Consider the following 25,819-nt stretch of genomic DNA (forward strand, 5'->3'; position numbering starts at 1 on the left):
ATTTTACAAAATATGAGGGACGTTTGGAATGATTTTTCCATTGAAAAAACCAAATTCTTTTTTCTGTATTTTCTTTATCATCAAAATCTTCCTGTAGATATTTATAATTTATTTGAAAATTAGCTTTATTTATTACATTTATTTCTGCTTTCATCTGTGAATGTGTTGGTGAATATTCTGATTGATTTTCATTTATTACCTCTGGAACTGGGGTTTTAAACTTGAAGGTTGAATTTGTTTCTATGGGAGAACTAAAGCCAATAGACTCATAACTAGATCTTTTGGCTGGTAACTAGGAATTGCTTGAGGTTAACTATCTTTTTCTGAAAGAGGGAAATTTTAATAAAATTTTTGCATCTAGTTCTTCTATCATTTCTTCTACTTCTGTTCTTTCTAAATTTCTGGGACTTGTGGATTTTGTATTTGAAATTCACTAGGTACTGTGATTTCGTTCCATTTTAATCTCTTTGGTGTGTATATAGTTGGTCTATCTACTTCTACTTGCAATATAGTGGTTTCATCTTTTAAAGTTGGAGCCATTATAAATTTTGGATTTAATTGTGAAGACAATGGTCTATAACACATTCTATAAATTACAGCAAAATTTTTTGTATGTCTTTCAAATTCATCTCCTTGTAAATGAATATCTAAAACTATAGAATTCAAAACATGTGGATCAATTATATCTACTGAGAAATCAGCGGTGCAAGTGAAATAAATTGGTCCATTACATATATTTGTTTGAATCATAACTAGTAATGAAGTCTTATATCTTTTTAACCTCTTATCTCTTAATGCTAGATAAATTGGAGCATCTACCCCTAAATGAACTAATGGTTTGACTGCTACTTGAATTAATCCAAAGTGAATATATCTATAACCTTTACTTAAATATTTTTGAATAGTAGTATGATTCAACAATGGAATTGTTTGAAATTCTTCTTGTATAGATATGGTTTCTTCATGTGTTTTAACAAATAAAGCTGTTTTGAAATCTAGAGTTCCTATCCCATAAATATGTTCTATTTTTTCTTCAGAAATAGTCCAATCTGAATTATTTATAGGCATATGATATTCATGACTCTGTACTATGTGTGATTGTTTTGAACTAGATCCTGTCTTTAATTGTCTAAAGAATGAAGCCATGTTTAATATCTTATTTATCCTAATGGGAACAATCGAGCCTATGCGTGGAACATCCTATCCTGGACTTGCCAACCGTCTTACTAAGCTTCAAAATCTTACCAACACTAAGATAGACTTATGATATTAAACATGAATGTATTATTTAAAAATTAAATAGTAGGAAACAGTTCAAAATAACAGCAAGGTACTTAAGGGCTTATTTATTCATAAATTATATTTTCTATCTATTCTCATCTAGGATAATTTGTACATTTTGTAATTAATCAAAAATCTGGTCCACATTGAATAAACCAAGACAAGATTATGGAATTTTTAAACTTCCATTTTCTATAAATTGGAGAATGTTAACTATTACATGGTCTATAGTTAATTCTTCGAAACTAGTTTAGTATTGTGACAAATCCATGTTGAACATTTAGCTGATTTGAGCCCTATGTAAAAAAGAAAACCTATTTTGGTTTGTATTATTTATTTTGTTCATCTTACAAAAGAAAGTTTTCTTTTTGAATTATTGGTAAAAAGAGAATTCCTAATGAAAGGCTTTTATGAGGTCTAATATTTGTAATTAACATTTAAATTGAAAGGGATTTCATTGTTCTAACTATATGGGAAAGACATCTATAGTTCAAGTATTTAAAACCAATCATTTGATCTGTTTATTGATGAACTAATTTTTTACTGAAAAAGAAACTAATTTTTTTCAAAAGGGAATGATATGTTATCTTTAAAATTGAATCAATAAAATAGTAGCTTACTAAAAACTGAAAAAAAATAGAAAAAAAAAACAATTCATGTTTTTTTCAAACATTTTCTATTACACATATTCGTAAAGTGTATTTTGATCGATACCTTTATTTGGTATTCTTTCTTATTTAATTCTATATCTTGTTCCATAAAAGAGTAGTTTTGACATTAAGATTACTATTGGTACGCTAGGAACAAATGTTTTTGCTTTTGTGTGGGGCAACGGCTATAATTCAAAGGGTGTGTCATTACGTTCATGCAATTTAGAAAAAAAAATCCTTATTGAAAAGAAAATCAAAGAGAAGTTATAGGAGTTTTTTATAGATTAAAACAACATAACAAAATATTACTTCCATAGTGAGGGCTTTTTGGCACACAAAAAACATAGGGTCATCTACATGAATTTTTTAGGGGTATTTTTATTGAACTTAAACTACATATGGGTGTTTTAATAAGACCTTTGATGTGGTATTTTTAGAGTTTGTAATGTGTTTTTTAAGGGTATTTTTGAAGATAGCAGAAATAATTACTCTGTGCTGCTGCAACCACCAATATGTATCCCTCAATAAAGATAACGGTCTATATCTTAAAAAGTTTAAACTGTTACAATCAAATGGTCAGAACTACTTATTTCACACCATTCAATGATGGATTTAATATGATATGCAAAAGACTCTACAGTTTAGCCATGCCTAAAATACATAACTTGTATGGTCGTTACGACAAACTCGAAATTGGTATTGGAATTTCTACAATTACTTAAATGCACTTCTATTAAATACTTTTATCATATGAAAACACAAATTAGAAATCCATACCATTTTGTTTTCGTGATGCTTAACAATATTAAAGAAACTATTTAGGTGTTTGAAAGGTTGGTCTATAGAGCTTGAAAATATCAATACGCCATTGATATAAACAATTATGAATGTGCTATAAGGGTTGAATATATCATTCATAATATTTTGAAATTTCGATGGAACATTTTTTAGACCAAACAGCATTACTTTCAACTCATAATGCCTAAAGGGTGATGTAAATGTTGTTTTGTATCTATCTTCTTCTGCTATGATGATTTGCCAAAATCCAAATTTCATGTCAAATTTTAAAAATATTTTTGCATTATATAATCTATTAAGAAGATCTGTTTTATTTGGAATAGGATACCTTATCCATTGCAATATCTTATTAAGTAGTTTATAATTATTACTAATCTTGGAAGACCTTTTTTTTCAGCTTGATTCATAGCATAAAAGGTAGCACAACTCCATGGAGATTTTGATGGTCTTATTAATTTCTTTTCTAATAAAGTTTGAATATCTTCATTATAGAATTCTAGAAATTCATGATTCATTTGTATTGATCAGGCTTTTGTTGGAATATTTTTCTCTGAGAAATCTTTTTCATATGGCAGGTTAACCATATACCTATTTCTCTCCCAAAATGCATTTGGTAAATCTTAACATACTTCACTTTTAATAAGATTTTCTAAATCTATTTTTTTAAAAAAGAACTATTTTTAAGCTGTTTCTCAATTTGTAAATAGGATTTTTCTTCCTTTAAGAAACTAATTTGTTTTATAGATTAATTTGCTTATAGATCGAAGAAGATTGTAATAAAGAAAGTTCCTTTTGTTTTACTGGTGGTAAGAAATTTGAAAGAAAATTGTTCTACCTATTATATTAGTATTAATTCCTTCTGAATCTACTGAGAAAGGATATATTTGAATTAAAAATGGAGTTCCTAATATAATATCTTGATAAATATTACTAACTACTATGAATGAATGTCTAAAACAGTATTCATCATTACAAATTACAACTTTTGACAGCTTATAATTAATTTGGAGAGGTTCTCCATTTGCGGCTAATAATTGTTCATTAGTCCTCTGAAAATATTTTGTAGGGACTATTCCTTCTTTTATACAACTTTGATCAACTCGACTACCTAATAATGCCATGATTAAATTGTTCTGCTATTATAGTTACTATAACATACCATTTTTGAAAATCTATTTCTCTAATATTTATAAATATTGCTGATTTGATTGTTCTTTATAGAAGAGAAAAGAGCTGAAAGTTGAAACCTGGAAGATGAAAGGTTTTTTCTCACCTTTTGCTTAGGGTTGTGGAACCAAATCAGGATCTCCTCAAACCTGATGAAGATGACCTGCTGACAATAGGAAGGCCAATGCTGAGAAGGAAGACGAAAGGTAAGAAACAGACCATAACGGCTAGCAAATGGAGGCAACAGAATAAGGAATTAGAGTAAGACGCTCTTTAAGTTTTAGTCTGTAAATGTCCTCGAATGTTACAAAACTGTCAACATACCTAGAAATGTTTCATAGTCGATAAATGTTGTCCATAAATTTAACTTTAAACTTGTAAGTATGCACTGAATTATATATTATTTTGATTATCTATTATTAATAAGTATTTATGACATCATTCGATTGAATCCAGCAAACCATTGATCCTTGATTGAATCCAGCAAACCATTGATCCTTGACTCCTGAGCTCGACCAAATCGCAACTAGGTCCAAATTCAAAATATAGCGTACAACAACGTCCAGTTTATCCCATTCCCATGCAACTTCAATAATTTCGAGTATTTGCTGTATGGAAAATATTAACTGGCATCACAATCTGTAACTTGGGAACTTATGTGGTCATTGGTATTTTGTTAGGCAAATTATGAAGTAAAACAATTTGACATGTGTTTGTATAGGTGTAGTTCTATGACCATTCAAAAACAGAATTACAAAAACAAAAAAGAAAATCAACAGAGCATGGATTACTTTTCCATTTTTTCTTATCTTTTTAAAACATGATTTTAATATATAAAACAATAGATTCTTGAATGAAATTCCCATAATGTACTGTCCTCAAATCCAGTTTGAAGAGGCAAGCATGCAATACGGGTATGAGCAAATTAGTAATGGATTGAAAGGTAACTGCTAGACTGGTAGCTGTGAGAATGGTTGTTGAAAAGTGAAAATGTCAGATAAAGCACTAACTAATTTAAGCTGAGCCCCTCTAGGCTAAGCAAACTGAGGCTACAAATACCACGATACTCGAAAGTAAACCTCAAATACTTATCTATGTTGTTGTAGAAAAGGCCACTGTGAAAGAATGCGACCACCACCTCCAGGGCCAGGCTTTCTTGGTGGTTTGTGCAATTGCATAGCATCTTGGTTAGTGGTGACTACACTGCATTCAGACGTGGGAAATGAGAATATTTGTTACAACACTTCTTGGTGATGTCAAAGTTAATGCATTACATTCATTCTTGTATGGCTGAACATTTACATTTACTCTTAAATCTCAATGGTCTTGAATCTTGAATGTGCTTCTAATCTCATTGGAGTAAAGGATTCATTGGTCAGTTTGCTATTATCAATATCTTCTTAATTTTTATCGGTTGGGTTCCAAAATTTCATATATTACCACCTAATATGTGTCTCGTGTACATCTTGCAACTTGAAATTGCAGTTTAAGTATCTTGTGCTGCTGCTGGTAGCTGCAAGACTGCTTTGGTGGTCCAATGCGGCCGCCTGGACCAATCGGACCACCGCCTCGGCCTTGATTATAAGCTGCTTCTTCAACCTTGCTGATGCCTCCTGCGTTTACATGATTTATGACCTACCAGGAATACCTAATCATGTTGTTCTACTGTTTTGAGTGATAATGGGGCAACAATCTTACTTTTGTGTTATTATTATTATTATTACTACTACTTAGTAAAATTTTATATAAATACTCAAAAAACGACTAATTTTCTTTTATCATACCCATCTAAATGAGAGGGGGTGGCAGGGGGGAGTGGGTGGGACTATCTGAATGACGGTACAACAGTACTGACAGACTTGAGACTTCAATTCACTTGTCCCAAAGTACCATAATGTAGACAAACTAAAACTACATGATTTTTCAAGATTTGCTTAGCAAATACTACTAAATTAAAGCATCTGCCAAAAATGTGAACTTAAAATAAAGCATGTCTTTATTGTATCTTTGATTTTTCCATGAGAAGGGAATGGTAAACATCAAACAGGCATGACATATTTCAGTCAATCAGAGATCAAGAAGGCAAGGTCAAGATTAGAATCTACTGGATAGTATTATAATAATAATAATAATAATCAGCTGTACTGATTTGCAAACTGAGCAACTAGGAAACTCGTTTGAAAATGCTTGCACTATGAGTCGATTTCCATTCCGTCAGATCTTCCTTCTAAACGCAAAAGACAATTTTAAACTGCAGACACCTTGAGGCAAAAAAGGCGAGTATGAACTAAATTCACTGCATAATTGTTCAAAAGGGATGAAGGGGTACAAATTCCCCAATCACTTAACAACAGACAACAAAACAAATTATTAGCAATGAACTGCCTTTCATCAATGAATTTACATTGTTAGTTTTATATTCTTTACTACAATGCAAAACCCAAAATTTACACTTCCATTCAGCATAATCCTTCAAAGTTCATACTCGCTCCATAATCCTTCAGTTCATGGACAAAAAATGGGAAATTGCTCGTGAGCAATTTGTCTGACCACAGACAGAATGTTAAAATTGCAGATGGAAGCAGTTGCCAGAAGTCAGATCGTGCACGACCGGCAGACAGGTTATAAGACCTCCATGAAGTTCTAGAACATATACACAGCCTCCAAGCAATCAAGGCACGAGGAAAAGGGGTTGATGATCTCAAGCACTTGATGATGATACTCGAAGAGACAGATCTTGAAAATCGGTGACCTGATTTAAACATTTTATCAATCCTCTTCTTCAGATGCTTCGTTCAACCACTGCCAAATTGTACAGATGTTTAAGAGATTAGCATCTGGCAAGCACAACTACAGGGAAAGGATCACAAAGCACTTGCGGTCATTCAACTCCACTAAGAACAAACTAAATTTGGGAGCTTTGGAAGCAACATATAAGAAGAGAAGAAAAGAAAGAAAGGCAGGCATGTCGATCTACTTTTATCGGGAGATTAGGACGGTATATAAAACAATTTGCTTTCCTCGTCTTAGGAAAGATGCAAAGGGTGGGGGAAGGAAGGCAAGTTCAAGTACCTTTTCAAATATTGTGTCCTTGTGATGAGAAATTTCTTAGATAAGAGAAAACTTATTTTAATGGAAATCACAAGAAGTTAAATATCTTACTTAACTCTTTTCCCATAAGTAGAAAGAAAACTAAACAAGTCATGGTAGCAGATTGGTCATTAAGCAGGCTCTGATAGCGATAGCTTACTTACCATGCAAAGCTTCTTGAGATTGTTAATTACTTTGCTAGGGAGCAAAAATGCTCAACATATCTTCTACCCTCCCTCCCCACAAGTCCCCATCCCCATACATATTTTCCAAACTACATGAAAACCCTTTAGGTCTTCTATCACATTGAATAAAATTCCCCCATCAACAATAATCGAAATCATTCGGAATAATTACTCCCTTCAAAGCTCAAGGAAGGCAAAGGCGTGACAAGGAAAAAGTATAAGAAGAACATTTAGTTTAGAGCATGCTGACACAGAAGGTAGTTACAATTTTGGAAAATCCACCAAAACTATGCGAACAAGGCAGATCTGACGAGATCCATACTTTAACGCTAAACAAAATGGTCTGCTCAAACACAATTATTTACCTGGATGAATTTTTCTGCCTGCTTGACAAATAGCTTATCAGTCTCATCAGCACCTTCCTTCTCAGATGCCCAGTTGAGTATTGCTTCCTCTTGTATGATATCTTTGTCATAAAGAAGATGCAGAATCTATGGGAAAAAAGTTGGTGCCTCGTTATTATATAGCAAAAAAGTAAAAAGTCATTCACTTCATGCAGCATATATTAGAAACAAATCTCATATATTAGAAACAAATCTAACGATGTATAATTCCTCACATCAAAATGGAAAAGATGTGGAAAGTTTGGATCCTAACTGGTCTTACATGAAGGCTACTACATAGAACTACTTACAATCAAAGAAGCCTTGCAATTAAACCAGTCAAAACTGAGTTTCCTACATCCGTTGCATATCAGTAGATTAGCATGCAGGGAACACCTCCTCCAATTAAGAGGTTGCACCAAATTTGAGAGCCACAACAATACTCAACTTTCCATTCTAAATATCAATAAGCAGGGACTCTTAAATATTTCCAAAAAACAAGAGCATCAATGTCCCACGCCAGAGAACTAGTGAATATGTCACATCAAATGAGAATGAGCATAGGCTAGAACAAAAACGTGGACGTGTAACTAAAGAAAACTAGTAGGAAACAAGAACAAATGTAACACACAGCTATCTTGCTCTTCTAGAACCCAGGAACAAGTCCAAAGTAAGACACATTTGCTGCTATTGATATGCAAAGAGGCAATTACATGAAATTGTGAATTACAAACTTTGGTTTGAAAGTATGCCATTGGTACCTAGCATTCAATGTGAGGCTACTTGTTCTAATAAAAAGATAAAAAGCTAGCAAGGAAATTTCTAATATATATATGTATATATATATATATAGCAAGTATATACATATATAAATATGTAAATGTGTGTGTGTGTAAAAGTACTATATTTAGAAGAAAATTTTCTCTTTCATACGTGGCACCTCCAATCGCTCAGCATTTACGGATTTTGTATGGATCATCTGGAATTTGGGTAAAACCTGTTTCTGTTGATCAAACGGATAAAATTCAGTCCTAATCACATTGGTCTCTTAATTTTCAACATAAATCCAAAAGAAGAGCGGTTTGAGATAGTTTTAGCCATATTGAAAAAAGTTATCTTCTAAAAATAGGATTATATAATCTGCATTTTAATTCAAATCTATCATGGGATATTTTTATCCCCTAATCTCAAATTTTTCATGGGGTTGCCTAATTTTAAGGATTCCAAAATTCACGGTGTATAAACATGAGGTTGAGGATGGGTAATCAGAAAAAAGTTATCACACAACAGGATTTTTGAGACTTCGATGAAGATGAAAGAGGGAAGGCTCTGGGAACGTTCAAGAACTCCAACCCGATGGTCTCAGAATGCTGAATGAATTTTGGATTTTCATCTAATGAGTTCAATAGTGCTCTTTTTGCAAAATTTTGTTTCATCTCCTAGCAAAATATGCTCTACAAATGAGTTTTGCTTGCCAAATTTATCCATGTTTCTATTAACTAATTAATTTGTTTTTGTTGTTGACAATGAAAAAAAAAAAGGAGAAATAGCGCGCTATGAAGGATAGCCATAGAAGAAAAGTTGTGGCAAGAGTGGTCAAAGGATGACTTGAAAATTACAGGGCAAAAGTTTAATCGTTATTTTACTTCTCTATTCATATTATTGGACAAATTTTCGTTTTTTTATCTCTCCAAGCTTTATTTGTGTGTGTGTGTTGTGTTTTTCTTTTTGTTAATGTATGGGCTTGAAAGAAAACAGATCCAAAAACAAAAGTCCTAGCTTTTCAAAAATAGTTTAGTTCATATGTTATTTCACCATTTTCCTATTACCTTTCTCATGGAAATAAACAATAAAATTTCCATGCATGTGCACGGGTTCTGGTAGTGTTATAGTCTGAAGAATATTCTAAAAAAAGTTTGGAAGAATCACTTGATAAGGCATAGAATTATCTCTAACATAACCATGACTACTTCGTAAATTAATTTTTACACCATTGTATGAAGTTGAAGACTTCACATAAGAAGCATTGAAGCATAAAAAGTTGATAAAAACTTTTTTAAGAATTGATAAGGCATAAAAACTTGATAAGGCAAAAAAAGTTGGCCCTTGATAAGAAGCATTGAAAACTTCACATAATGTTTGAAGCAATTAAGCATTTACACTATTGTATGGCTGCACATGATGTGACAGCTAGAAGTCATCTAACCATATGATAAATTATCTCATGACTATTAACTTTAATTTTCAACTATTACTTGGCTAAGTTACACTACTTATCCTTCAACTAGCAAATGCAGTATGACCTGATTGTCCACACGAACATGAAGGCTCATGGACACAGATGTAAAAATTCATCCTTACCTACTCTTCTTCTATATCATAAATTACTAAAGAATCTATGTCGGTTGGAAACAAGAATGCGATTGTATAAACTGGAATGTCTACAAAATGAGATCTATCACTCCGTAAAAGACGTGTGCTTGTTTGTATGTGTGCAAAAAGAGTTGGAGATGCAAGATACAATTTCAAGCCATAGATCACATTAGAGAATAAGAGTAATCAGCATTTGCAGCAAAGAAGAAGACATCATTAACTCTGAAGACTGGGATTCTCAGTACACTTAATAAACTTCATTATCAGCATCCAAGGAGACCAATATTCTAAATAGCTTCTATGAAAAACTTTCTGATTTCACATCAATTTGCAGTTTGATGAAACTATTAAGAAAACTTTTGGAATTAAAAATTTAATGGAGATTAACATACCTGTACAAACACTGTTGAATACTCCTTTGCAGATTCCAAGCACATTTCTTCAAATTTCAGTATCACTTCGATCTGAAGTATAACAAAACTTTAGTTAATAATCAAAAACAGAAACATACACTTAACCTATACCCACTTAAATTTCCAAGTGAATATCACTGCAATAAGGTGATTAAAGAACTTGTCAATCAATACATCAAATGCCACAGACATCACTAAGATCTCTCATAAAAAGAGTCATGACAATGCGTTTTACTATCTACAGGAACCTGTGCTTCTCACAAGTGCAGCATTTTGTCATAGAAAAAAATATCATGCAATTACTTCTTGCAATACATCCCCAAAAATGTACTACTTGCATTTGTTAAAGACACAGATCTTAGGGGAAGCAAGATATTAGGCCTAAGGCTACCATGGCCACAGCTTTGAAGAACATTAAGACAATAATTTTGTAAAAGGGATGCTTGGAATTGGACCTAAGATGAGCCTAAAGTAGTTGAGACTTTCTCTACAGCCAAAAGCCTGCAATCTAAAATTACACAATGCAATAACAAATCAAACTGAGCAGTAAAACACCTCATCAGGATCAGATGAAGAGATCAATAGACCAACCTCTTCATCTATACTTGGCAGGTAATACTTCAAAAGTTTTTTCCATTTTGTAATGACAGTTGCAGCATTTTTCACCAAATCACCTGCAATGAAGCATAAACAAGCTTTTACACAAGCAAAGATTTGCATATCCTCCTCAGTTACTTGGCACAAAGAGGGAAGTACCAACTTCAGTCACTTAAACAACAAAATTCAACACAATGATGCTACTACATTTCAAGATACTATTTGCTGGTTGATTATCCCTATTTCTTTGTCTCTCTCTCTCTTCTGATTTTAAATACAAAGTGATGCACTGGTTATAAAATCAAGACAGAAAACAAGGCTAAGGCTCAGTCTGGAAAAAAAAAAATGGGCCAGTTTATTCTGAACAAACTTCAATCACCCAGGATGAGGCTAGTTTCATCTAGTCCTACTTTTTTTAAAAAAATTGATTCATAAACTAGCTTTAGTTTTAACAACTATATATATTAGCATGATACAACAGGTTGCATTTATTACTATATATGTTAACCAAAAAGCAATCTAATAGGTCCTAAAGCAATTTGTTAAAGTCTATCAAGTTACTCTGGTTTAAAAAGTTTCCAGTTTCAGGCCTTAATTCAACTGAAAGTACACCCAATTTACTCTTCAAATAGAAACGTGTAAAGAAAAAATCCAACTATGTTCTTGAGATATACTTAACAAAACAAAATAATGATACTGATGTACAGGCAGTAGCAGCAGCAAATAGTTACTCCTAACATCCAGAAAATTAACCAAACAATAATAGCAGATAAATGGAGTTAAAAAGAAGACAAAAGAAGACTGTACTAGGTGATGGATGTGGTGCACTGAGTGCTGACTTCATCATTGAATAGAATAATGCACCAGAACAATCTGCAGTTGCCAAATTGTACGACAACCTGATGCATAAAAAATTAAGCTATCAGATATGATCAAGCAGTCATCAATATATTGGTTCTTTGCAAGAATTGTTTCATTGGAATACTTAAATTAGACACAAAAGATTCCACATGACTAAAAGCGAATGGTTTAGTTTTAAAGAATAAACCTACATGTATGTATATATAGAGATGCCTCTGTGTGTGTCAATGTGTCAGGGTGTGTTTTTGTGTTTCTGTGGCATGAGTGAGGTCTTTTTGTGTTCTTGTACAATGTAATAGATAAATATGCACTGCAAACAAAGGCATACCATGTAAACCTTCCCAAAATAAAAAAAAATAAAAAAAAAAGTCAGCACTTCATTATTATCTTCTTTAGTGTCAATTAAGTATGCATGACTGAGTCTCCTCAATTTATGGTTTCACTTCCCAAAATATTTAGAAGTTCTTTTGAGAAGGAAGACCACAATACGATAAAGTTTCATGCAGGTTCGTCAATGGACTCGATCTCTATCTAACTCACCAGGAGGACACAAATACCCTTTTTCTACACTCCTCTATTGTCACGTCTTTATGTATATCCAGGCACAAACACCTCCAACAAAATTTAGAGAAAACCAAACCACCCCAATTTCCAATGAAATCTACAGCAACCTCCCAAAAAACAACCCCAAACAAACATGCCAAGACTAAATTATCACCTCTTCTTCCTCCTCCACCACCCCCAGCACCCTCTCACTCCCAGCACCCACCCCACCCCTCTCATCCCTCTACCCCCCAAAACCAAAACCATCACCCCCACCCACCCACATTGGTGCGCCCTCCCACCACCACCACCTCTACCCTCCTTCCTCCTTCCTCCTTCCTCTTCCTCTCCCCTCTTTTCTTCATCCCTCTTTTCCCAAGATTTTGGTTGCGGTCAGGACCAGATCCAGTCACAACCAAGGTTCAGACCAGATCTGTCTGCAGAGCAGGGGTGGAGGAGAGAAAAGAGGGCAAGGGGACAGGTGGAGGAGGGAGGAGGAGGAGGGGGCAGAGGTGTGGATGCATCAGGGTGGAATTGGGAGAGTGGGTAGAGGTGGTGTACTTGGAAGTAGGGGAGAGAGAAGAACACCACAGAAAAAACATCTAACAACACACATGCCCAAAAACTTTTTTAAAAACTTTCTACAGTGAAGTTTCCTGAAAACAACCAATCCAAACGGACCATTAATTATTCAGCACTACTTGCCTGTAGTTTTTATTTAAGTGGCTAGAATTACTTAACTCATTCTTTCAGCAATATAGAAGTATTACTCATACTTTTAGAACTCATCCAATTCATGTCATGACAAAAGCATTGAGAAACTAATCCTGGCATGCTTGTTTCATCTTCAAGCATGGGATCTATCATCCCATTTCAAGAAAATTATCCCGTGAACATAGATGACACTACCCAGATGACAACTTGATAGGACAAGAATGTCGAGTGACTGTTTTGTACTCATTTTGACTTGTATCAGTAGTCCAGCAGCTATCTCATACTAACCAATTACAGTACTGTACTATCTTCAATCCTAACAATAATGACGAACCTAATGGTTGATGACTGTTTTAAAGAGGATGAGAAATTTTAGGATAATTAATCCTAGGATGGCTCGTCTTTCATCCAATCAACTAACCAAATGAGCCATTCAGTATCATGATACTTTTGCAGCCAAGTAAGAACAGTCCAAACCATTTTCTGGAGTAAAATTTCCAAATCTATGCATTTAATGCATGCTTTTGAAAATCACCTTGAAAATCCAGCAACAGAACTACGTACACTGTACTCCCAAGAATTAAATAAACAGCTCATGTCTTTGGTTTACATGAGAGATTCTACATCACCAAAATAGTTCCTGTTCTTCTATCTACAAAATTAACATCACTACATCTCACTTTATATTCCCTGGGAGCTTACTTTTAGAGATGCAGACATATCTTCAACTCTGCTAACTAAAGATCCCCAGGAATTAAAGAAAGAAGCATTTTAACTTGCATAAATGTAGAAACCATCTCACCATTAAGCACTAAAACAACGTAAAACATACCGCAATGAATTGACCTCCAATATTACATCGTCTTCCTTAATATTCTCCTCTAGAGCCCGTTTAAAAGTAGCTTCAACCTGCAAGCGTAAATGCAAAATTCATATTTGGGTCCAACAAAAACCGTTAAAGGACAGTATGCCTATAACCAAATACCTCGTTCTCAAAAAACTCATAGTCATCTTTGACATCAACATCATCATCATCATAATCATTCGAATTAGCAGTAACAGAATCACGTTCCAGCTCCCCTGAAGGAGGAAGATTGCCATCTTGTTGCACCACCTCAAGTTCATTGTTTGAGGTGTGCATAATTTCAAGAAGCTTGGCTGGAGGAATAGGTGCAACTGAATGCCTCCATTCCTCTTCATGACTGCCCTCACTTGTGGACCAAATGAAACCAACCCCACCACTACCAACCTGGTGATTCAAAATGGCTCGTTATGCATGCTATAAAAATTCTTTTCAGGTTTATATAGACTAGTCGGTACTGAGTCCTCTAAATTACACATCAATCAAGGCTCAGAAAGCTAACGGACCATGAAATTTAAAGAATATTATGGCTAATGAGTATAAGATTTTCCACTCAAATGAGTACCTTACCCAGATATGTCATTCTTTAGGATGAGACAGAAGATACAGTAAGAGAGCCTTCTGTGTAATTTCACCAATCATTCTAGAAGATATCATTTTAAAAGCAAACATTTTTACATTAAAAGAACAAAACTTTTTAAAACGCAGTATAAACAATTTTAAATATCCCTAATGGAGTTTTTGCCCTGGAGAACCTAAGCCAAGCATACCCGAAATTAAGATAAAGAACCCCAGAATTAGCTATGCCAGGGCACTTTATTGAGCATCAAAAGAACTTATTAAAAACATCTACCCACGATATCATACTATGGTACATTTCAAAAGCCCTAATGAAGTTTTCTCCTGGAGAAGTTACACCAAGCATACTGTGGATTTATGAAAACAAAGAACCCCTAAGATGACTGCTTTACTCATGAAACAATAATCCTGCCTCTTGGGCATTTTACAGCTCATTTAACCAAGTTCACCAATAGAAACCATGATAATGTGATAAATCAAGAAACATTTCTGAACTTTTCACAGATAATGTGCATCTGCGTTACGCTTGTCAAGAGTTGAATAACATGTCAAGAAAAGTACAGAAACAAGAATTTCCTCGAGTCACGATAAAATTGGAATATAACAGATGCATAAATCACCAAGAAGATATCTAAATATTCAAAACAAAAAACTATGACCTAAGTTACAAATTGATAGAACTGGTAACCAAACCTCAGATGCAGCCTGCAGCTGCGACTCAGATAATTGTATAGTTGACTCTTCCTTCAACTTATCTGGCAAACCAGACAGTGCTGCACAACAAATGGCTAATATCAGGAGTACTCCTGGATAACTTAAATATGTCTGTTCTAAAATAAGTAGCAATCACCAAACACAAAGAAAAACACAATAAACAAATACATGAATAAACAAACTAACAAATAACTATGCATTAGCATCACTAGCTAACTTATTCTACAAGTCCATCTGAAGTAACATTATCTAAAAGACAGCTACATTGGAAGCCACAGACTGCAATGTTCTTCAGCTCTCTTTTCCACCTTTGGGATCTCCAGTCTACTGACTGTTAACAAATACTAATGGCTTGATAACACCAACAAAATGACCAAGACAGCAGAAACTTCATAACGAATCTCTCAAAATGGTCCAATTTTAAAACAGGATATATCAAGATCTCCAAACTAGCTTGTCATAGCTAAGATCTTTATAGGCTGAGCTGCACAGAGATGGTTCCAAACTACACTAATCTCATTAATCCCATCGAATGAAGCAGTAATTTGACTTTTGGATGGACCTGGCATAATACTTGGGGGCCCAAAGGATAACAAGGTTGTTTAGCCCAAAAAAAAAAGTGAATGAATTAAAAAGTGTATATTAACATTATCAGGAGCAGACATCACCCAAGCATTACAACCCCAATTCATGAATAAGCCCATCAACGACTTGATTTGGCACAACATCTTTCTACCTGGTTGTAGGCTCCAAACATTTGAGATTCTGGGATATCCAGTTAAAACTTTGATATGGCAGCACCTAGATGTCTATCAACTCTAATCAATTCCCTCATCTCTGGATTTTCTCCAATGTAAAATTGCTACCAACCCAGAAGCTATTTGAAGCACAAACAACCGAAACGACAGATATTCAAAATGGCTCTGCCCCCAGATTTGCTTCTCTTGATAAGGAAAAATCCCTTGATCAATCACTTTCCATCTGCTCATGCCCCAGATTTGCAAAATGACCACATTATCTCCCCCTCACTTCTACAGTAACTGTCCAGATATTATTATCAGGCACATATCTATCACACTTATATAACAAGGTCATATTCTTTCTTTTGCTTATCCTAATTGAAACAAATTTTTGCTTAAGCTTGAGTTCAGCATCTCAGCTAGCTGTATATAATTTTTGTTCCCTTAAAGGAACATCTTGCTTGTTGCATGATTGCCACCTTAGCATTTCATGCTATAGACCATATGAAATCTATACCATTTCATGCTGTAAACAAGCCGAGATAGTTGAAGGTAAGTAATTACATGAAGCATCCATGAATCCAGTGCTGCTGTCAGCATATTCCAGTTCCTCATCACTATCTTGTTTGATGGGCTGCTGATACAAGGATACCTTTGAGTATGCAGGAACAATAAACTGTTGTCCTACCACAACCTGATGGCAAAAAAAAGCAGCAGCTTAGATCTATGGTGCCAATTAAATTTCTGAATGCTCGAAAAAAAACTAATACGCATGTAAGAATATTTATGTGCACGACACATCTGAATTGGCAAATTAAGCAACAAGTATCAGGACAGAAGATTCATCATTCACGTATAAAGCACTTCAACGTGATAATGCAATAAGAATATTTCACCAAATATGTTATTGATTGTGTAACTTACTTAGTATGATTTCAAAAGATGAAATTAATCAATAGAAGATAAATTTCAAAGCCACAATTACTGCATAGTTTTTATGTTAGGCACTAAGCTTATGAAGATTTCACAGTGATTTTTTACACTTAGACCATATAAACATTCAAAAAAGACCATAAAGAAGTTCTATGTACCATTTTGAATCCATCTAATCACAATGATCCTTAAAAAGTGCATACAAGCCTCGCAAAAAATGGCGTAACCATATGCCCTCCTTTGCACTAACCTTGTCAAACTTTCTATTTGGAACATCCCGCTTACATTTCTTTATAAGCAAATATTTGTAGAAATGTCAACTTCTGAACGTATTATTTTGAGAATTATAAATCAATAGACAATTATTTGAGTAATGTACTGCATCATACCCTTTTACTGTTCTCATTTTCCTTCTCTTCTAAAACTATTGGAAACATCACCTTAATACAATACTTTTGCTTATTTGTGGTGCTGTGTTAAATACGATCCCAAACAGCACACTCTGTAGAACAGCCAACAGTAAGTCATACCCCTGCCACTCTTAGAACCAAACCAGCTTCACCCACCCAAAGAGGCCACACTTGGTATTCCCACCAGCACACATGCTATTGATATCTTATACAATATAATAAAGAATACAGATATAATTCTTTGGCATGCTCGAAAAAACAAGCATGCTGTCCAAATGCTAATGGACAAGCATTTTTATGTGTTAAATATCACACACTTGAGCTATCAAATATTATCTTTCCACAAGGATCTTTGTCAACCACCATTATTTCCCTATGCCAATGAAACATAATAATCGTCAGAAACTTAAAAAGATTTCTGTCACAGAAAATCGGCAGCCAATTAAGCTCGTCCATTACTTGAAGGATAATGTTCATAGCCTTCATAGTAAGCTGAAAAAACATGAAGTTCAATAACTGCATCCAGGTAAACAAGAGGATGCTGTTTGCTGAGTAATAATAACATACAACAGAAAATTTTATGAAGTTTCTCTTCTTTTCTACTTCTAGGAGAACTTGAAATTGAAACGTTAGTTAAAAAGGAAAACCTTGTATGACAAGACTACACCAGGTTCCAGAATCACTCCTGACTTTATTACCACCCCATCACACACTATTGCATGCTTTAGTTGACAACCATCTTCAATCGTAACATTGTGCCATATGTAGCAACCCTCTATTGAAACATTTGCACCAATTTTACAACCTTCACCAACTACTGAATTTGAAATTTGAGACTGGCTTCCAATGGTAGTGCCACTTCCTATAACGGTAAATGGCCCAACTTGCGCAGAACGTGACTGCCCCACCACTGAACATAATCAAGTGACAGCATCAGAAGGAACTAAAAGATAATGGTCCCAGTTCACTCAGAGCAATAGCTTCCACTTAAAAAAGTTTGGAGACCATATTACAAGATATACATGGAGTAGCAGCTCATTCAGGAGAACAAAAAGGAAGAAGAAGAAACAAACTTTAAGAAAATCCAACAAAACTTAGCTATTTTGGAAACTAAAAGGGAGGGCAGTGGTTAACTATGAACAGATTACAGCATTATACATAAGATAAACAAAGGTGACTGGAATTAAGAAATGGATTCTTTTGCAGTCAAAGCAACCTATCTATTGCAATATTAGTAAAATTTCTTTAAAATAAAAAGAAACAGAAGGTAAACATGGGAAATCTATTCCTACAATTCTGTTGGTCAATTAAAAATATCTTATGTCAAAAGCAGCCGTGACTGCTACGTGCTCGCAAAGAAAGTCACTAAGATAGGGTAAAACATTGAAACTATATCAGCTTATAGACAGAGCTCCCATAAGTGCACCCTGCAAGTAACATAACATTCATTTGTAGGGCAACCTAATACAGAAAACAAGACAAGAGAGGAAAGACCATGTGACACATTAGCTCCCATGACCAGCACCCAGAGGGGACAAATAATGGAGAACCAACATGAAGAAAACCTCCATATCAACATCTTCCAATTTTTCTCTATCCATTTTTGTTAATTTTTAAATTTTCAGAAAAAACAAATAGTGAAAGCACAACAGATGGGCATTATGTCATCTGATGCACTTCCACCTCATCTGACAGAGTGATCAAATACAGGAGGTGGACGCTAAAGCACCATCATCAACTTCTTTCGACACCAACTCATAGAAGATCAATCAGCCAGCTAATAAGCACATTACTTACCTGATGCTCGGTACATTCCTTGTCTGTCAAGTTTAGTAGAAGAATTTCCAAAAAATTGTACATCAGGCACCAATGGATATGTCCATCTTTGAATAATGTCCTTGCTGACAGTATCATAGCTTCGGAAATTATCAATTCTAGCCGCATAATTTGATTGAATTTCATGAGTGAAAATCTTGTAACCCATTATCTGACAACAAAGAAAAGATGTACAAAAGATCAGAAAGACAGAGTATACATGCGTCAATCAACCAAAAGAGATTTTAAAGACTTGGAATTTGCAAAGGCTTGCTTGATTGCATAGCCAATTATACTAATCACAAGGTTCCACTTTTATGACCAAGATAAACAAACCAAACATTAGCACTAAAACCTAAGCACAGGACCAACTTAAAGAGGTAGACAAAATATCACTGAGCATCCATTGGCTACTTGAAAGAATAAAATCAAAGATGCAACATTTCTTGCACCACCAAAAGGTCATCTAAGCTTTATACCATATCATGAGCAAATAAATTGAGGTTGTAAGCATGTTGGAAAATGCAGATCTTACATTCCACAAATTATAAGAGGAACAGGAGGATGAGAAGTAAAACAATAAGCTATCAAATATTGAGCAAGCACACTGCAGTTCTGAGACTGATTGACTATGAGGATTTATATCTAAAGCAACTATATAAGAAGGAAGAGGAAAAGAAATCCTCCCATCATACTTAGATGCAAGAACATCATGCACTAAAAATAATTAATGAGGCATATTTCTGAGACACAAGTAGTTCGGTGTAAAAGTAGAAGGTTCCACATGTTGGTAACTTCTTGCAATAAATCCAGCTAATGGATAAAGCTCTAAGAAAGATCAAAACAATGCCATGCATTTCCAAATTCATTAGAGTCAAGAAGAGGATATAAAAGATAGTGTATAAAAATAACATTAGCTAAAAAGTACACAGATGAGTGAAGTTCATATGCATCTATTCAAAGGTCTGTTTATGGTTTTGTGAATTGATACTATTCCAGGATTCCTATACTGGTCAAACTAGTCCAACAGTGGCGAAAATGTTCTCATTCAGTTTGTCCTGTCCATAGCTTTTGGTTATTCAAGAAGAGATAAGACTTACTGATATACTTCTAAGCACACAAAAGAAGGTTTCCATTAAACATGGCATGACATGCCCATCAACCATAAAACAGCTCAAGCAAATTTCAAGCACAAACTGCAGAGGACTTTTATTGATTTTGAAACTATAGAGGACCTTTGTTCAAGGGTATCTCAAAATGGTGGTACGTTGTTATTGAAGATAGTTAATTTTTTCCAATTGTATGGAACCTTTACTAACCTCATATCCGCAAGAACATCCAGCTCATCAGGATTTACTTGGTTAGTTTAAAAAATTAATTTTACAAAGCATTTATAACATGATGGAGGCATCCCTGCATCATGCAATGCTGAATTTTACTATATCTCATGGGCAACCTGCTCAAGCATGTAGTTTCATGCTGCTGACTGCTCATACTAGCATTGCTAATAATGAGATTTCTACACCATCTGCAAAAGCAATATCTGCTATACGTGCACATTAGCTTTCCAAGTATGCCATTTCTACATTCATCTTCAGTCTATACTGGTCAGCAAAGGGCACCAATAATTCATACTAGCATTGCTAATAATGAGATTTCTATACCATCTGCAAAAGCAATATCTGCTATACGTGCACATTAGCTTTCCAAGTATGCCATTTCTACATTCATCTTCAGTCTATATTGGTCAGCAAAGGGCACCAATAATTCATGCATTTATCTATGACAGGATACATCACAAATACATCTTAGTCACTAAGACCTAATTGATTGTTACTATACCTCCCACAAAATTCTGAAAAGACAGAGGTCTTGTGGCCAGGAGGCTTCTACCAAATGTCTCATCAACATCTGCCCTATTTTAAGACCATTGCTTGGCCCTCCCTAAGAGAGAAGAATTAAGATTCTTAAGCTAGCATTTCTCATTTCTCATTTGCTTGGCCCTCTCTATATTAGCATGGGATTGTGGTGCACCATTTTTGTCATATTTCTCATTTATCCATCAAACTATCGCCTAGTGTCCCTTTCAAACATGGAGAAAATAGCTTTTTGCTTAAGGCAATGACGCTAGTCTACAGCAGAAGCTTCTTTGATGCAAAAGGTGAAATTTCTTTGCCTGTAGATAACTCTCTCTCTCTCTCTTGCTTCCCATGCTTGTGCAGTACCACCCATACACCTAACACCTGAAACTAACTAATTCGCTACATTTCTTTGATTTCCGCTTAGCATTTTTTCAATCAAATCAATTAATGCAGTCACCCAACTATTTTAGAAGGCACATTATCTCGAACTAGACCTAGGCTTGATTTAAAAATAAAAATACCCATTAATTACTCTACAGAGAGTCTTTATGAGAAAAAGCTCCAGAAATAAATGGTCCATATGCACACCCAAGAGAAAATTAGTAAGACAATGTACGAAAACATAAAATCAAGACCAGAATAAGAGGTATAAGTAATTTTTCCAATACACTGACTCAGAAGCTCTTTCCAGAGCTGATTTCTATTTACTTCAATAACACAAAAAATAAAGACATTGCTACTACAAGCCTTCAAAGAAAACACCTGGACATGCACTCACACCACTGTATTACAAGATGTTCTTAGACCAGAGTACTCTGTATACATAGCTAAAATGCAGTGAGATCCACAAGACTGCAGTTACTCATAGGCCTTATCAAATACTTTGTCTACCACTTCCCACTTTGATTGGTGGAGTGCTTAGGCAGTAAACTGCTCCTGTGCATGTCCAGGTGTGTGTGTGTGTGTGTGAGAGAGAGAGAGAGAGAGAGAGAGAAATAAGCCAAGAGATGCAAGGCATACATCATCATCAAGCAAACCCTTCAAAAAATGACGCCGTAGATGTTGATAGTCAAAATTGTCAGCGAATGTGCTCAGGACTTCCGGAGAGCAAATGTCAATGTAGCAATCCTGCAAAAAACCATAAAATCCAATTACACTGCCCCAAAAACATAACTATTTTCCGGGGGAAAATGACGAAGAAAAAAGACGGTATCTTTGGGGGAATCTCTAATGATTTGACAAGGCTGTCTTACAAGTAAATTACCAAAAGTTATCAATTTTGACACCATAAACCATACCCAGGAAACTAAAAGTACGGGTATCCAGATGAACTGCCCCAGCAGTGAGTTTTTAAGTTGATAAGAATATGCTTAAGATCGAGTCTATCCATGTCCACATATCAAAGCAGTAAGCAAACTAAGTGAAATCCATTCATGGTGTGGCAGAGAACAAAAGCGTTCACGGAAAAGAAGTAGCAGGCTGCACTTCCATACATCAGGGATGACGAAAACTGACCCCCTCCTACCCCCCCCCCCCAACAAAAAAATACCAAAAAAGAGGGGAAAAAGTTGATGATGATGATGATGAAGAAACTCAGTAAGTTTGAAAATGACCATTAATAAGCACTAGATTCTCTTTCGGTTTCTATTGCAAAGCCATGTTAAGTAGCAAATCTCAAAACTAACTTTGTCGAAAGCACAAACAATACCAAAGGCAAGTGAAAAATAACTCAAAATACAAACCTGCTTGTCATTATGCAGATAAATAGATGGATGATCAGAAAGCAATGTCTTATCAAGTGACACTGTTCCTTTATCAGACTTATCCTCGTAATAGAGGAGTTGCTTTGTATCAGGATCAATTGCCATAAACAACTCATCAGTTCCAAGACGAGATTGACGAGTTGTTGGAGATGTTTTTGACTGTGTTATGACCATGGTCATTATGGCATTGCTATCCTTTCTCCTCCTCTCCTTATGTTCTCCAAGTGCCTCTGCAAGAGACATATTACTCACTGTATCTCCACTAACAAGGACAAAATCTCCACGTATCTACAGAGGTAAAAGTAAAGCCAATCATCACATGATAAACAACAGGCGGAAAGCAGTAGCAAAACTTAGATAAATAAATAAATAAGAAGATCCAAACACATGAACTATCCTAGTCACAGAGAACAAATGGTATATTGCACCTAAATTAGCTTACTGATACATTACATATAACATCGATCAAGTCAAGTTCCTAAACTGCTGGCAGCATTTAATGATTGAAACAAATATGTACTTTCCTTTCCTCCTTTCCTGGAGAGACTTTGCAAAGTACAAACCATTGGAAGAACAGGACTGACAAGCAAAAACAGAGAGCAAAAGTTCAATTTTGTATTTGAAATGAACAACAGAATGGAGGGTGCATCAAGTGGGTATAATTTTCTTTTCAACATATTTTTCACATAACATCTTTTTCAAGGCTACTTTGACAAAAACTTCCAAGAAAATGACTTTCCACCCATCCAAGTCAGACAGAGTAAATGTAGAAGTCCAGACTGTAAATTGTCCTCTAATCAGAAAGTGAGCATAAAAGAACAAAAAGCAATGTCAAAACTCCACAAGAGACTCTCAAGTCCTTATTCAAGTCGCTGCAAATATTGCCAGTTGGCTGTTCATCCTGCTGAGATTGCAAACAACACATTGAAATATAATTCCGTTTTACTTGGAAGGAGAGAACAGAAGCTTTTCCATAGATAATCACACGTAACATAAAATCAACAATAGTGAACAATCAGTGACAACTCAGAATGCTATCTTGATTCTTCAGCTAAATCTATCAAATAAAATTAAACCCAAAATGGATCTTTTTCTCACCCTAAAGTTCATTTTCCCTTTGATTTTAAGCATTGGCAGACAATAACAATTATAGTTTCACACTGATTTGCTGAATTTCCGACATCCTAAGGTTTCATTAATAGAAAAAACAGTCATTGATAATGTAACAAAGCTACAACAACACAAAACATCCATTAAATCAACATACCACATTTTGCTCATATATCAAACGCAAAGCATCACCAGCACCAACCGCATTGTTCGATTCGATAGCCGTCACAGAAAAGTTCGGTTGTGCAAACCACTGCGAATTTTCCAAATGCTCAGCCACTTGTTTCGCATGAGCACAACAAAACACAAAAACCTCTTCAACTCCAGCTGATTCTAGCCACGCTAAAGTATAATCAATCATCGGAACATTCACTAGCGGCAGCAAAACCTTCAATTTCATAAATATTCAGATTAAAAACAACATATACGCAGCAATTGAACAGAAAATTTTCACTTGAATTTCAAGATGCATAGACAATTGAATTACCTTCGGGCGCTCAAGGGTTATCGGGTGGAACTTAGTGGCGAAGCTATCAGCTAAGAGGATGGCTTGCAAGGGAACACGTGCTAATTCCTCGACAGAAACTTCCGTTGCAGCGGCGGTTCCTCCGCCACCGCCTCCTCGGTTTCTGCCACTCTGTTTCGCCACCATTTTTTCCCAGCTTGGCTAAGTGGTTTCTGAAATTTTAATGAAGTAATTAGACACAAAATTGTTCAATTGAGGATTTGAAAAACGAGAATTCCTGGTGTTGCTGGGTGGGTAAAAACCCTCCTGGGACATATAACATATTCCTTCTTGAAGTCCATAAACCCCAGTGGTTTTTCCGGGGAAATGGCTGATTTAGTCCTCCAACTCTTCTGGTAAACAGATTTAGTCCCTATACTTTCTTTATCTCTCTAATTAATCTTTGGACTTCTATTTTTATGTCAATTTAGTCCCTCCAAACATGTGAAGCATTTTCACACTTATATAAAATAGTGAATTAGAAGTATTCCCATATTGGTTAAGTACCATACTGCCCCAAAATGTATCATGTTGTTTCAAGTATTGCGAACTCAATTTAGCTAACAGAGTTTAGTTTATCATCTTTAATTTAATAATTTATAAGCCACTTCTGATAAAGTTGAATAATTAGGTTTTGGGAAAAATGTATTTTTCATCCTCGAAATTTGGTATAACGACCAATTTCGTCCGCAAAGTGTTGATGCAAACACATTTTATCCTCAAACTTGCTCAATTTCGATCGATTGAGGACAATTGATAGAAATCAAACCAAATTGGATGGAGACTTGCTTGCTCCGTTAGCCATTGTATTTTGGACAGCTAAATGGGGAATAAATCCCTTATTATTTCTCTTCCTTGTTCGCTTATGGTCTCTCTTCTTCTCTCTTCATCGAGCCTTAATTTTAGCCACTCCCATAGCATCTTCAATCCTCAATTTGCCAACAAGAAGAGTGGCAATAAAGGATGCCGAGGAGAAATTAGTCTCAAGCAATAAGTAGCCCAAATTTTGGAGATTGGATGTTATCAATAGGCTTATGTGATTATGGGCTGTAAACAAAATTAACAACTTGTTGGCATGATGAAAATCAAAGAAGAAGGTTCATTGGTTGTCCTCTATGGTCAGTAAGAAATATTTGTGATATGAACATACTAATGCTTGTTTGATTTTTTGCTGTCTAATTCGGAAAAAATGTTCTTGTTTTGTTTCTTTAGAGATCGAATATATGCAAGTACTTTAAGTGGGTTGATGAGCCAATGTGTGCAAGAGGAAGAGTTCTTATACTAGTTAACTGAAAAAGGTGAACTAGATCAAAGACAATGTTGAAAAAATGCGCAAGAGGGAGAAAATTTGGATTAGCATAATTGTGATGTTGGTTGTCCTGCTGGTTCTGAGTTGGAGGTGCAAAAGCGAAGGAAATCCAGAGGGGAGCAAGTTGCTGCAGAGTTTGGAGTGATCGGCCCTGTTTGGAAG

At 35.0% G+C, this 25,819-nt stretch overlaps 1 protein-coding gene and 1 long non-coding RNA gene across 5 annotated transcripts; one reads left to right on the forward strand and one right to left on the reverse strand.

Annotated features, from left to right (window-relative positions):
• Positions 1-5,132: 5,132 nt before the first annotated feature.
• On the forward strand, positions 5,133-5,604 carry LOC113727510 (uncharacterized). Its single transcript, XR_003457840.2, has 2 exons — positions 5,133-5,270; positions 5,382-5,604. It is a non-coding gene; the product is annotated as an uncharacterized lncRNA (long non-coding RNA).
• Positions 5,605-6,175: 571 nt separating this feature from the next.
• On the reverse strand, positions 6,176-24,630 carry LOC113727509 (uncharacterized). Of its 4 annotated transcripts, none has more exons than XM_027251725.2 (15): positions 24,331-24,630; positions 24,001-24,231; positions 22,713-23,021; positions 21,991-22,098; positions 19,091-19,280; positions 17,941-18,203; positions 16,515-16,644; positions 15,190-15,269; positions 14,041-14,304; positions 13,888-13,964; positions 11,745-11,836; positions 10,932-11,014; positions 10,320-10,391; positions 7,537-7,662; positions 6,176-6,698 (listed from the first exon to the last, which is right to left on the reverse strand). In XM_027251725.2, the coding sequence occupies exons 1-15, from the start codon at positions 24,493-24,495 to the stop codon at positions 6,666-6,668; spliced, it is 2,223 nt and encodes a 740-aa protein (XP_027107526.2). In that variant the 5' UTR covers positions 24,496-24,630; the 3' UTR covers positions 6,176-6,665. The 4 variants fall into 4 exon arrangements, with proteins under 4 accessions (XP_027107526.2, XP_027107525.2, XP_071932293.1 ...); XM_027251724.2 differs by having other exon boundaries at positions 6,466-6,698; positions 10,896-11,014; XM_072076192.1 differs by lacking the exon at positions 6,176-6,698 and adding an exon at positions 8,488-8,557 and having other exon boundaries at positions 7,546-7,662.
• Between the last annotated feature and the right edge of the window lie 1,189 nt (positions 24,631-25,819).

This window comes from Coffea arabica, chromosome 2c, assembly GCF_036785885.1.
Source record: "Coffea arabica cultivar ET-39 chromosome 2c, Coffea Arabica ET-39 HiFi, whole genome shotgun sequence".
In the NCBI taxonomy this organism is placed as follows: domain Eukaryota; kingdom Viridiplantae; phylum Streptophyta; class Magnoliopsida; order Gentianales; family Rubiaceae; genus Coffea; species Coffea arabica.